Here is an 11,898-nt window from a genome sequence, read left to right on the forward strand (position 1 = left end):
TCCTGCCATGTCCTTCTGTGAACACAGCTCTTTGTGTTTCTCTCTGGTTTTGTCAGTTTTGGCTTTTCAGATTTTGAAGCGTGGTTGTGGGCTGAATCTTGCCCTTGTCACTCACTTCATTTCTAGGATGCTTTTTGCTTCACTCATTCTTTGTCTTGCTTCACTTGACTTTGAACTGTATACTTTTTTCCATTCTTTTACTTTCAGTATCTTCATGTATTTATGTTTTTGTACATCTCATAGAACAGTATAGTTTTGTAAAAATTTAGCCTGTAGCTTTTACCTGCGTCCTTCATGACCTTTATAATCCCCTTGGTTCTCAGTCTGCCACTCACAGGGCTTTTCCCTGTGCTGCGTTCCCAGCGCCCCTCCCTGCCCCCATCTGTGCTTTTTGTTGGATTAGTAGAATTGCTTTTGTCATTCCATTATTTTCATGTATTTGTTTGGGACATTTTACTCTTTTTTCTGTTCTGTTAACGCTTACCCTGGAAATTAGAAATGACACCACATATTCTTAGCGAAGTCCAGTTTTCAACATTTTGTCCTTATTGGACGATAGCAAGGATATTAGAACATGTTGGTTCTGCGTGCTTCCGTCTTGAGTTATATGCTACTATTGTTGGATATTTTGTCTTGGATGTACATAGTTTCCTGTTCATTGTGGTATTGTGTAATGTGCGTTATTTTGAATTTTCCACATTTTTATGCTTTCTTTGCCTCTCATCACTTACTGATTTTGGGACCCGCCCCCCTCCCCCTGCATCGAGGTTCGCATTCCCTCTCCCTAGAGCACACTCCCTTGGATTTCCTCGAGTGGGGTCTGCTGCTGGTGAAGCTTTCCCATTTTATGTGCAGATTATTTTCAGAGGGTGTATAGAATTCAGGCGGCTGTTTTGTTTCAGCACATTAAAAAATTTTCCCACTTTCTCCTGGCTTCGGTTGTTGCTTTTGAGTGTCACCTGAGTCAGCCTGTGCTCCCTGGGAACGGCCTGGGTTTCCCGCCTCCTGCTCAGGTTTGCTCCTTCCCTGGCTTTTCTGTCATTATCACGCTCATGCGTTTCCCTCGTCACCCCCTCTGCAATTTTCACATGTCTTTTCCCTCTCTCTTTGCTTCATTACCTTGGGCCCGCCTGCCAGCTGCTGATTCTCTCTGAAGATGTCTCTAAACGACTTTGAACTGTGATTTGTGGAATTCTTATCTGGGAGTTTTCGGTCTTTTCAGGTGCAGGTTTTTTGTCTCGTGTGTTTCCGTATCTGCTTGTCGCGCTTTCTGCTTGGCCGTTCCCTGCGGCCTTCCCTCCGTGCCCGGTGTCCATCCTCTTGAACACTCTTCCCCTGCCTGTTTGGCTGGGTGTGTCTGAGCTGCAGCCTGAGCTGGTTTGTCTTCTTACTTGTCTCCTATTGTGTACTCTCCGGACGTTGCGTTTGAGGGGTTCCACTTCAGAGCAAGCCAAGGCCTGGGCTAAGCCTGCGTTTTGGCAGGCAGGACCTTAGTTTGCCTTTTCTGGGCACCTGAGGGAGGGCAGCAGCAGCCTGGGGTCTCCTTGACCTACGGTCAGCAGTGAGGGTTTCCTGGCCTGTCGGGTGGCTGGAACTTGGCTGCATTCCCCACTGAGAGGCAGGTGCGTGTCTTCTCCCTCTCCTCCCTGGAGTGGCCTTCTGGGGGCCCTCTCAGAGCTGCTCATCGGGGCTGCGTCTTTGTCAGCACCAAGCTCAACCCTTGTCCCTGCTGCCACTGAAGGCTCCAAACAACACCGCACAGCCTTGTGTCCTCTGTGTGTCGGCAAATTCCCCCGGCTCTGCAGCAGCCAGGCCAGGCAGCCTCTGGAGCGGGCGGTGGAGGAGCACGGGCATCCTGGCTGCTGCTGTGTTGGGGACGGACCCTGGGGCCTGGGGCGGGAGGTGGCGGCCCCGTGGGGGCTGCTGCACCACAGGTGAGAGAGAGCAGAGGCCGGCCAGGTGGTGGCACGGCAGCTAGGGACCAGGCCGGCCTGTGGAGGTACCGGGATGGGGACCAGCGGACTTGCCGGCAGAGGGGCCCACAGGGCTGCAGGCTTCTTGGACTGAGCACTGGGAGGACGGAGTTGACCTTCTTTGAGACAGAAAAAGTGTGCGTCCCGGGGCTGCCTGTGAAAGCTCATCTCAAAAGAGTGTGTTGTTCTTCCAGCCACCCCTTTGCTGTGAAGTTGCTTGCGCTTTGTAAGAAAGAAATCAAGAATTCCAAAGACGTCCAGAAACTGCTGTCAGCCATCCCCGTGTGAGTTTCAAGTGCTGCTGGCCTTAGACACAACGGCAGGGCGCAGCCTCCCTTGGCCGAGGGCAGGCTCCAGGCGGGAGAGGAGCAGTCAGTGTTACCCCTCGAGCTAGGCTAGGATTGTGCGTTCCAATGTCCAAAGCCGTTGCAGTGGGAGGCGAGGCAGCCCAGGTGCTGGTGCCGGAACAGGCGAGCTCCGCCCCTGCTGCCCTCACACTCTGCCCTGGGGGGAAGGGAGGACCCACAAAGGAGGTATGTGGTCAGGGGCTGCCTCCCCAATTCTGTGTGCCCAGGGGGTCGCTGTCGAGTGCCTTGCTCTGCGGCGCTTAGGTGGACACTGGGCAGCTGCGCCAGCCAGCGATAGGCACCTTGGCTGCTCTGTGGCTCTTTGAGGCAGGGGTCCTTGTGGCAGGGCGAGCAGCCCTGCAGGAGATCCTCTGAAGCGTCCTCCCTTCCCACAGTGGGCTCTCCCAGTGTGACACTCACGCCTGTGCAGGCACAGTGCACATGTGCACACAGACACACCTCTGGCTCAGGGCTCCAGGGCCGCACTGTGCTCACGGATCTGCTCTCCCCAGGTCTCTGTGTGGGTCTTGGGGTCGGGGGCTTCCTGGGGTCGGCCTGCGTGGGGGCGGGGCTCATCCAGCCGGTGTGCTGCTCTCGGCAGGTTCTGCGAGATGGTGCAGTTCCCCGGCAACGTGAGGAGGAGCGCCCTCCTACAGCTGTGTTTGCTCCTCTGCCACCGCTTCCCGCTGGTGAGTGCCTCCCCCGTTCATGTGTGTTTGCTGTGTGGACTCAAGCCCCTTGGTGACACAGAGGCCTTGGAAGGCACTGTTGCGCTGGTGTGCTTTCCAGCCGAGCCCCCTCTGTAACACGCCTGGGTGATGGTGCATCCCAGGCACGCAGCCGTCAAGGGGCTCGGACGTCAGTGTTCTGGCTTCAAGGATGGGGTGTCCGGCTGGCATTTCTATGGACACAAATCGAGGGGTGACCTGGCCGTGGGAACTGGCTCAGGAGCTTCCAGAAGGATCCAGGCTGAAGTGGTTCAAACACACCTGGGGCAGTGCCCTTCATCCCCAGCACTCCCCAGCTGTTAGACTTCTAGGATTTCTTTTCTCCTGGCTGCCAAAAAACCTCAGATGATCCGAAGGTGACATTTTCCTAAAAGGCAAAAGTAACTTCACGTTACACAGCGGTTCTCGAGCGGGTGCTGGACCCTCAGCCTCAGCACCTCTGGGGCTTCAGCGTGCGGTTCCTGGGCCCTGTCCTGCTGACTCAGCACCTCCAGGGGTGGGCCCGGGGCTCTGACCACCAGCTCAGTGAGACGTGATGACCAGGGCACCGCTAGCAAAGAGAGCAGGTGTGATTGCTTCCCTGATGGAAAAAAGCAGGCGAGCTTGCTTCTCTGGAGAGGGAGCACGTTGGTTAACAGAGCATTTAAACAAGAATGATGTGATCTTCACTGCTGGGAGCCTGCAGCTGTGTGTCTGTGGAGGGAGGAGGTGGTTAATGGGCGTGGAAGGCGCCTCCTGGCCTCCTGCTGTGGCTGGGATGGGAGGGAGGGTCAGAGCCCTCCTCCTGATGCCTTCCACTGACGGGGCTCCCTGACCTGGTCCTGTCGTCTCTTCGGGGTGGGGCAGTGGTGCTTCCCTCCCGCCAATGCACTGCGTCCCTGTCCCAGATCCGGAAGAGCACGGCCAGCCAGGTGTACGAGACGTTGCTCACCTACAGTGACGTCGTGGGCGCGGATGTGCTGGACGAGGTGGTGACTGTGCTCAGCGACACTGCGTGGTGAGTGAAGGCCCTTCCTGCACGGCCACCTGGGCCTGGCGCCGCCCCCTTCCCCACCACGTCTACTCGTCTCTCCCAAAACCCTCTGATAGGAGGAAAGAGGGCTCCCAGGTCTCGACAGCCTCTGCTTGGATTTTACGAGGCAGCAGTGGTGCTGTAGCTGAAACCTCAACCACCCTGTCCCCGAATACTGTCAGGTGTCAGAAACACAGCAAAGCCATCCATCCCACCAGGGGGACGGCCACCTGTGCCACCACAAGGCTGTGTCTGGTGGCCCTGAGCCGAGGGCACTGAAGGCCTGGCGGGTACTGCTGCCCCAGGCGCCCCCCAGGGAGGGCCTCTTGGGCCTCTCTTCAGTTTTCTCAGAATAGGCCGCCTGAGCACCTGTAGGAAATGAAGAGGCACAGGCAGAAACAAGAAAAGCTCTCCCCACGCCTCTGCTCTGATGTCCACCCCCTTCCCCGGGGCCGGGAGACCCTCAGGAGGCCACAGCGCCACTCTCCATGTTTACTGTGGCAGGCACATGTTTCTTTACAACGTGGGCTGGTTTCTTTACCGTGGGTGGATTAGAATGGCAGTTTTGAAAGATGTGTCTGTTGAGTTGCGGGGTAGGACGGTCTGAATGAGAGAGCAGAGTGGGGAAAGTGCAGGCTTAGGTGTCCTGGGCCAACCGGTGTGGTCTTGGGAGCAGCAGTGATGGTGCCTTACACACGGGGGCATGTGCACCCACGCTGGCTCACACACATGCTCACTTGCACACTCACCTCTAAAAGGGGAGCAGTCTCGTCACCCCGTGTTGGAGATCAGGACTGAAGCACCCAGAGGCTGTGTGGGCGTCCCCGTGGCGCACCCGGGGTGGTGGAGTCCCAGGTGCTGCTGAGTCCCAGTCGGCTGCTCTGTTTAGAGCGCCGCCTGTGAGGGCCTCCGTGCTGATCTCGGTGCGTTGCTACAGGTCTGTGGGGTCCGTGCCACCTGTTGAAGCCAGCAAGGTCGTAGGTGACGTTCCCGAGGTGTCTCCTTGGAACAGTGACCTTCCGACAGGGCTGGGTTCCCACAGAGCTCGGGCGCCGGGCAGCTGCTGTGGCCTCGGAGGACAGAGGTGGCCTCTCCAGGGCGTCCCCGAGGGTTTCTGGTTTGGGGAGGAGTGAGCGTCTCTGCTCCTGAACAAACCCGTGGTCCCAGGAGAGGAACCACGAGCAGCTGGGCTGTCTTCTCAACATCCATTGAGAGATTGGCCGTCTTAACTACTGCTCTGGAGACACGTTTTTAAAATGATGTTTTTAGAACACCAAGGTGCATTCTGGATCAGATTCTAAAATAATTGGCTCTAGGACAGTGAAGAAGCCAGGCATCCCGAGCGGGCTGAGGCCTCCTCCAGCAAGGCTGGGCCGGGGCAGCCTCCTTTCCTCACGTCAGGGAGGGAGGAACTAGCAGGGTGGGCCTGGGGGCTTCTCCTATAGTTTAATCCCCTTTCTGTTAAAAAAAAAAAAAAAAAATCCTTAGAAGTTAAAGAGAATCTTTTAAATTACAAATGAAACACATGCCCCAGACATCTCCACAGCATTGGCATTGCTAGAATTTTTATTTGGCATCAACAGCTGAGTTAAAACTTCGAAAATCCTTGTCAGCTCTTCCTTGGCCTCACTTGGTCTGTCCTCCTGCAGCCCCTGCACTGGGTGTGGGCGTGGTCCTCCCCGAGGGGCGACCCTTGTTGGGAAGGAACCGTCCTGCGATTCTGGAAAAGGTTCGGGCCTGAGGCCCCGTTGGAGAACGGGCTCCTGTGATGGCTTTTCTGCCCTCGGCCTGGCTGCAGATGTCTGGGGTGAGGTCTCCTTTCCCCGATTGCTGCCGTGGAAGCTGACGTGGGGCCTCTGCACACCTGAGGTTGTAAGGTGGGCACTTGAGAGATTCCTGGCTCCCTCTCCTCACAGGGACGCGGAGCTTGCAGTCGTGAGAGAGCAGCGCAACCGTCTGTGTGACCTCCTGGGTGTGCCCAGGCCCCAGCTGGTGCCCCAGGTAACGCTGTCACCTGCACAGCATGAGGCACCTGTGCTTCCCCGAGCCCTCGAAGGTTCTGGGGCCAGCGGCTGTGCTCAGCTTCTGCCAGTGCATCCACACGGTCCATTCCCTCGTCTCATGTCAGGACCCCTGGGATTACGGGACCCGCAGAGCTGCCTTCTCTGGCCACTGCCCGCACCTGTGGGCCCCAGTGGCATCTAGGCCACTTGCTCTGGGGCATGTTTGGGGGGCTGGGGAGGGGGTAGGGTTGGCATCAGCTTGATCCAGGCTCCTCATGCCTGACCCTGGGGTCTGTCTGCACTCCCAAATGCCAAGAGTGCCTCCCTGCCCCTCATCTGCCTCCCACCAGTGGGCCCAGGGCTGGGTGAGAGGTCCCCAGAAGCTGCCCTGTGCACCTCAACAGCCCGTCACTCTTCTTCTAAAGTAACAAAAACAAGTGCCTCAGTTCTCACGGGGGCTGGGCCCCAGGTCGCTGTCCTGTCTCTCTCGTTACCTGGGTCGGCTCTTTCCTCTCAGCCCCCTTTCATACGGCAGGAGGGGAGGAGAACCACATCCAGATCCATGGGGGCAGTGGGGCCGGGCTGAGTATCAGGACACAGCCTCCCCATTTCTGTGTGTAAAGGCTGAACTCAACAGCAGACTTTGGAGTTAAATGTGCTTTTTACATTTTTATTAGGAAAAATTTCAAACGTGTGAATGCAGGTTAAGAGCAGTGCAGTGAACCTCCCTTCCCGCTCCCCAGACAGGGTGCCGTTCCGAGGACACGTTAGTCATGAGCGCCTGTCAGCCACATAGCTCAGGCTCCCGCGTGTGGGGAAACGGCACAAATAGTTGCCTGCAGGAACCCAGTGTCAGTCCCCACACAGGGCCCAGAGGGGCGAGGGTCCCCTGGCTGGGAATGGTGTGTGATGGAGCTGACCAGCCTGAGCTTGTCCTGTCTCTTCTGCAGCCTCACGCCTGCTGAAGCCAGTTCTGGAGCCCGTACCTCACCCCTGCCTGGTGGGGATGTCTTGTTCCTGAGGGAGGCCGGTGTGGAAAGCCTGGCACGGTGGTGCCTCCAGCTGTTGAAGGGTAGCGCTGGCCCTCGGAGGCTGGCACCAGCTGACAGCTTTTCCTCTCTGCACCTGCCCTCTAATGACCTGGGGTGGATGCCTCTGCCTTCACTTGAACACAGATGTGCTTCCTATAAAATCGTGTACCAAGAAGTTCCTGCCTTTTGTCTCTGAGCCTGATGCGTGTAGGGTGATGGAGGGGCTCACTGCCCAGGGGTCAGCCAGAGGGGGTTGGGTTCCACTCCTCCTGCCTGGAGACCAGGCCCCCTTCTCGCCTGGTGCTGTCCCTGCTGTGGGAGACGTCTGGCCACAGCTGGTGGTCTGCCCAGTCTTGGAGAGAAATGAATGTTAAATCAGAGGTTCAAATGCCAGAGAACTGACAAGCCCTGGTGGCAGGCATGGTCTAGAGTGCTGCGCAGATGCTGTTTCTGGGACCATCTGCCTGGTGGGGGTGCTGTCCTCCTGCCTGTGCACACGTGAGCATCGTGCATGTGGTCCCCCTGCAGTGCAGGGGTCACTGGTTGATGGGTGTGCAGACCAGCAGCTTCACAAATGTCTGCTGCAAGGGGAATTGTCAGAGTCCAATGTGTGCCTCTACAATAATACGGGAAATACAATTCCTGAAACGATTACACTGGCTTAGGAGAGCCTGGGCAGAGTCTACACTTGGGTTTTTAAGCACAGGGCAGGAGCCTACCTTTGTCTCCGTGTCTGAGCTCATGCTGATCCATCCCAAAGCTGGTGAGGGGAACGTGTATAAAAATTTCACTGTGGTAGCAACCCACACCCATCTACCTGGGACCTGTGCTGTGCTCACAGGGCTGGAGGTGCAGAACCACCGCCCCACCGCCAGCAGCACCAAAGCAGCCTCAGGTGTGGCTACTCAGAGGCCCAAGGGCTTGGGTGAGCAGCGCTTTCCCTGGGTGAAGAGCCCAGGGGTGCCGTGTGCGTGGTATAGACTGGGGTGGCTCCCCGGCCTGCTCTCTCAGGTGGGGATGGGGTCTGGACACAGGAACATGGGCAGGCCCAGAACTGGGAGATGCCGCCTGCATCTGTGAGGCAAGGCTCAGTCGTGGTTCTCACTTGTGAGGTCACCAGGACCACAAGGCCAGGACTGTGACAGTTCATGCTGTCTGTTTAGCAGACAGCTATTCACGGAATGTGTATGATCTGGCCACACAGGAGTGTGGGGTTAACACACTACCGTCCTTGTGCTTGACCTGGTGGCCAATAGTGTTTATCCCTTAAAAGAGCCTTGTGTTACATTTTCACGAGATTTAAACATTTTATTCCAACCTGTGTAATTGGGGTCTCCTCCTCCTCGAACTGTCCCCTCGATTGGCTGGGGTCACGTGGTGAGGGTCCTGGCTGACCAGGCCCAGCCTTGACCACGAGTCCACACGGTGGAAAAGGTTCGGCTCCTGTGGTCAGCACACACGAGACTCTGTGGTTGCGCCTGCTGGGTGTGGAACTGGGGTGCACCGTTGCTATGCCTGCAGCTCACGAAGCTCCTGCTGGCCGGGGATGCACTGAGGATGGAGGGAACAAGTGGCTTCTGAGAAAAACATGATGAACTGTTCTTAGTGCAATTAAAAGAAGATTCCAGAGAAATGGCATTTTAAGACATGGAGGCAGGTCGATTCCTCACCGAGGCCCATCAGTGACAGGGCAAAGCAGTTCTTCTTTCAATGTCGGTCTAACTTAGCAACCCAAGGAAAGTGGATCGCTCCACTGGCTACTGCCTGTTTCCTACTGGATCCCATCCATCACTGGGGCACTTGTGCTCACCAGGTAACTGGTGGCCTGGAAAGCCTCTTTCATTCAGCAGCCGTTTGTGGAGCCCACCAGGGTCCAGGTGATGGAGTTTGGCGAGGAACCCCTTGCTCACATGATAGCTGGGGCAGACAAGAGCAAATGAACAAGCAAGCACCCATCAAGGCAGGCAATACTGAGCACTACGAAGAAAGATAAAGTGGGCAATGCAACGGTGTGTTGGGTGTTGACCCCTAGGAGAGGTGTTCAGAAAACTGCTCTGAAGGGGCAGCATTTGGGCAGAAGTCGAAACAAACTGCCCAATGGCAGAAAAGAGAATGCTTGTGGTCCCAGAAGTGGAGCAAGCTTTGTGAGTTTAGAGAGCAGCAAGAAGCCAGTATCCCTGGAAGCGGGGAGCTGGTGCGGGATTTGTGCACCCACAGACACATTCTAGGCACAAACCAGAAACCCTCCCTGGAGTCCAGTCATGCTGTTTTGATAGCAGAATGGATGAGAGGTTGTAAGGCCCAGGGCCAGATGTAATAGGAGACCCCTGTATAGAGCCGGGACCCTAAATACATCTTTCTCAAAGGAACAGCGCAAGACTCTTATCTCAGTCTCCCTTGAAGTGGCCTGAATTAATACTAACTGTATGATCCCCAGAACTCCTCAAGTGGAAAATTCGATTGACTTGGCCTTGACCAGTGGTATTTCCAGACAAGGGGCAGAAGATGCAAATATAAAACCTCTCTGGAAGAATGTAGGCTATGAGTACGTTTTTGAAAAGGGCTAGAAATTATCAAGAAGAGATTTGAAAAAAATAGAGCCCCTAAAAATGTAAGAAGTGAAATTAAAAGCTCAATGGATAGCTTAGACACTGCTGAAGAGAGAGTTAGAAAACTGGAAGATCTGAAAAAATTATCTGGAGAACTGGAAAAGACGAAAGCAACATCAAGAGACATTGAAGAATGTCTAACGTTTGGGTAATTGGGGTCTCGGAATGAAATGAAATGATGCAGATACTCCATACTGACATGCAACAGTCCCCAGATACAGAAGCCTAACCATTTAGACTTGCCACAGTGAAACTGCAGGACTGTAAGAAGGACAGAGTGATATAAATGACTACCAGTTTCCCAGCAGCAGCCCTGGAGCTGAGGAAGGAGTAGACCAAGATCTTCATTAGGCTGAGAGAAAATAGCTGTTAAGTTGCTTGAATTGTGCCCATAGCATAACATTAAAGAAGAGAACAAAATTAAGTCATTTAGATAAAAATATGCTGTTCTAATGCATGTTTGGTTTTTTAATCTTAGCTTAATATTTGGGGTTGAGTTATTTGTTGTGAGAGCTGTCCTGTGTATTGCAGGTTATTCAGCAACATCCCAGATGGCAGTAGCCATCCCCCTACCCAGCTGTGACAAAAGGAAAAAAAAAAATGTCTCCAGAGATTGCCAAATATCTTCTGGGTGTGAATTCATCCCTGGTTGAGAACCACTGCTTTAGTGGATAAACTTTAGGCAGGAGGGAAATGATCACAGTTGGATAGTTGGAGGAATGTGGAGCAAGGAAAGCAATAAACTGTGACCATAAAAACAGAAAGATGGCTGATATGTGGATTTTTTTAAAGCATATAGAATTGCTTAAAATGGACAACAGCAGCATATAAGTCAGCAGCAGAGTTGGTGGCTGAATTTAGAGCATCTTAAGTCTTTATGTTCTCCTGGAACAGAGTGCAGATAATTCAGTTATCAGCTTGGCTAAGTGCATGTTGAAGTTTTTAGAGTCACAAACAGTTAATATATGGGGAAGATAACTTCTGTACTACTAGTAGGAGAGAAATGGAACAAGAATAAAAAATACACTATCAAAATATGCAAGAATGGCAAGAGGAAAAGGCAGAACACGCTGCAATACACACACACACAAGAAATAAATATTTTAGGGCACAATAAATGTAAATGGATTAAAACCTCTATGTTAATGACAATGTTCACCAGTTAAGGGAAGGCAAATTATTAGGAACAGATTACTACATGATGATTAAAGGCTCAGTTCAACAGGAAGATAGAACTTTCCTACATTTGTAACCCAGTCTCAGAAGATACTAAAGCAAACATTGAAGAAGAAATTGATCATCTACTACCACAGTGTATTTTACTGAATTGATACATTTCAATAAAGTGTCATAAGGCACGGTTGAAGAAGAAAAGCTCGACCCAGTGGACAGTTACAGAACCCAAGTGTGTGTGTGTACACACAAATTTTAAAAAGATGTTTTTAAAAGAAATAATGAAAATTATAAAATATATAATGAAAGATAAAATAATCACGACAGATAGAATTCACCTAAAGTGGTGCGTAAGTGATTGTGAAGTCTTGAATTATACATTAGAGAAGACAGGCTGGAAATTAATGAGCTGAACATAAGCAGAAGACTAACTGTAAAGAAAATTAGAATAAGAGCAGAATGTAGAGGAAATTAAGCATCATAAAGGCACAAACTCAGACGGTGCTTCGGTGAAAAGACCCACCTGGGAGCAGCGGCCGTGGGTCCGTCAGCTGAAGTGAAGGAAGTCCTGGCCCTCCTGCAAGTGCAGCGACCTCAGGTTGTCCTCAAAGGCGCCCCCTGTGAGGTCCTGTCGGGAGCAGCAGATACAGCTCAGTTCCATCTCTCCTGGCTCCAGGAGGCCACTGGGGAGCCTCCTCCAGGGCCAGGGGTTGGGGGTGGCCTGTGTCGACCTGTCAAGTGGTCTACTATGAACTTCTGCCCCTCTGCTAATAGTGGAGAGGCTGGAAGGAGACAAGGGCCAGAGAGGACAGCAGCCGGCACTGCTTGTACCACAGGCCCTGGTGGCCACCAGAGGGGAGGCCCCTGCCTTCTGGCCTTGCCTCTCTGCAGAAGGTGGCTGACTCTCCCTGGGGGCACTCGGAATGGCATGAGACTAACAGGCAATGCCTCTGCTGTTCGACCAGGGCAGACCCACCTTCCCTCCACACACCCACCCCTCTGCAGAGGCCAGGAGTGGGAGG

General features: G+C 53.6%; 3 protein-coding genes across 3 annotated transcripts in view; 2 read left to right on the forward strand and 1 right to left on the reverse strand.

The window, feature by feature from the left end:
* TBCD (tubulin folding cofactor D) overlaps positions 1-7,274 on the forward strand; it is a 217,007-nt gene extending 209,733 nt beyond the window's left edge. Inside the window, 5 exon segments of the mRNA XM_011970092.1 lie at positions 2,168-2,257; positions 2,922-3,009; positions 3,936-4,045; positions 5,977-6,061; positions 7,014-7,274. Of these exon segments, the coding sequence (XP_011825482.1) occupies positions 2,168-2,257; positions 2,922-3,009; positions 3,936-4,045; positions 5,977-6,061; positions 7,014-7,028 (388 nt within the window). The 3' untranslated portion in view covers positions 7,029-7,274.
* LOC105554018 lies at positions 6,084-6,737 on the forward strand. Its single transcript, XM_012000285.1, is given in 5 exon segments — positions 6,084-6,284; positions 6,287-6,367; positions 6,369-6,450; positions 6,453-6,524; positions 6,527-6,737. Coding segments are annotated over 5 exon segments (594 nt in total). The 3' UTR covers positions 6,685-6,737.
* A 1,112-nt stretch (positions 7,275-8,386) lies between the features above and the next one.
* B3GNTL1 (UDP-GlcNAc:betaGal beta-1,3-N-acetylglucosaminyltransferase-like 1) overlaps positions 8,387-11,898 on the reverse strand; it is a 146,139-nt gene continuing 142,627 nt past the window's right edge. Inside the window, exons 10-11 of the mRNA XM_011970204.1 lie at positions 11,400-11,504; positions 8,387-8,645 (exon numbers count right to left, since the gene is read on the reverse strand). Of these exons, the coding sequence (XP_011825594.1) occupies positions 11,424-11,504 (81 nt within the window). The 3' untranslated portion in view covers positions 8,387-8,645; positions 11,400-11,423. The remainder of the gene's footprint in view (positions 8,646-11,399; positions 11,505-11,898) is intronic.

This window comes from Mandrillus leucophaeus, unplaced genomic scaffold (genome assembly GCF_000951045.1).
Source record: "Mandrillus leucophaeus isolate KB7577 unplaced genomic scaffold, Mleu.le_1.0 Scaffold1, whole genome shotgun sequence".
NCBI lineage: Eukaryota > Metazoa > Chordata > Mammalia > Primates > Cercopithecidae > Mandrillus > Mandrillus leucophaeus.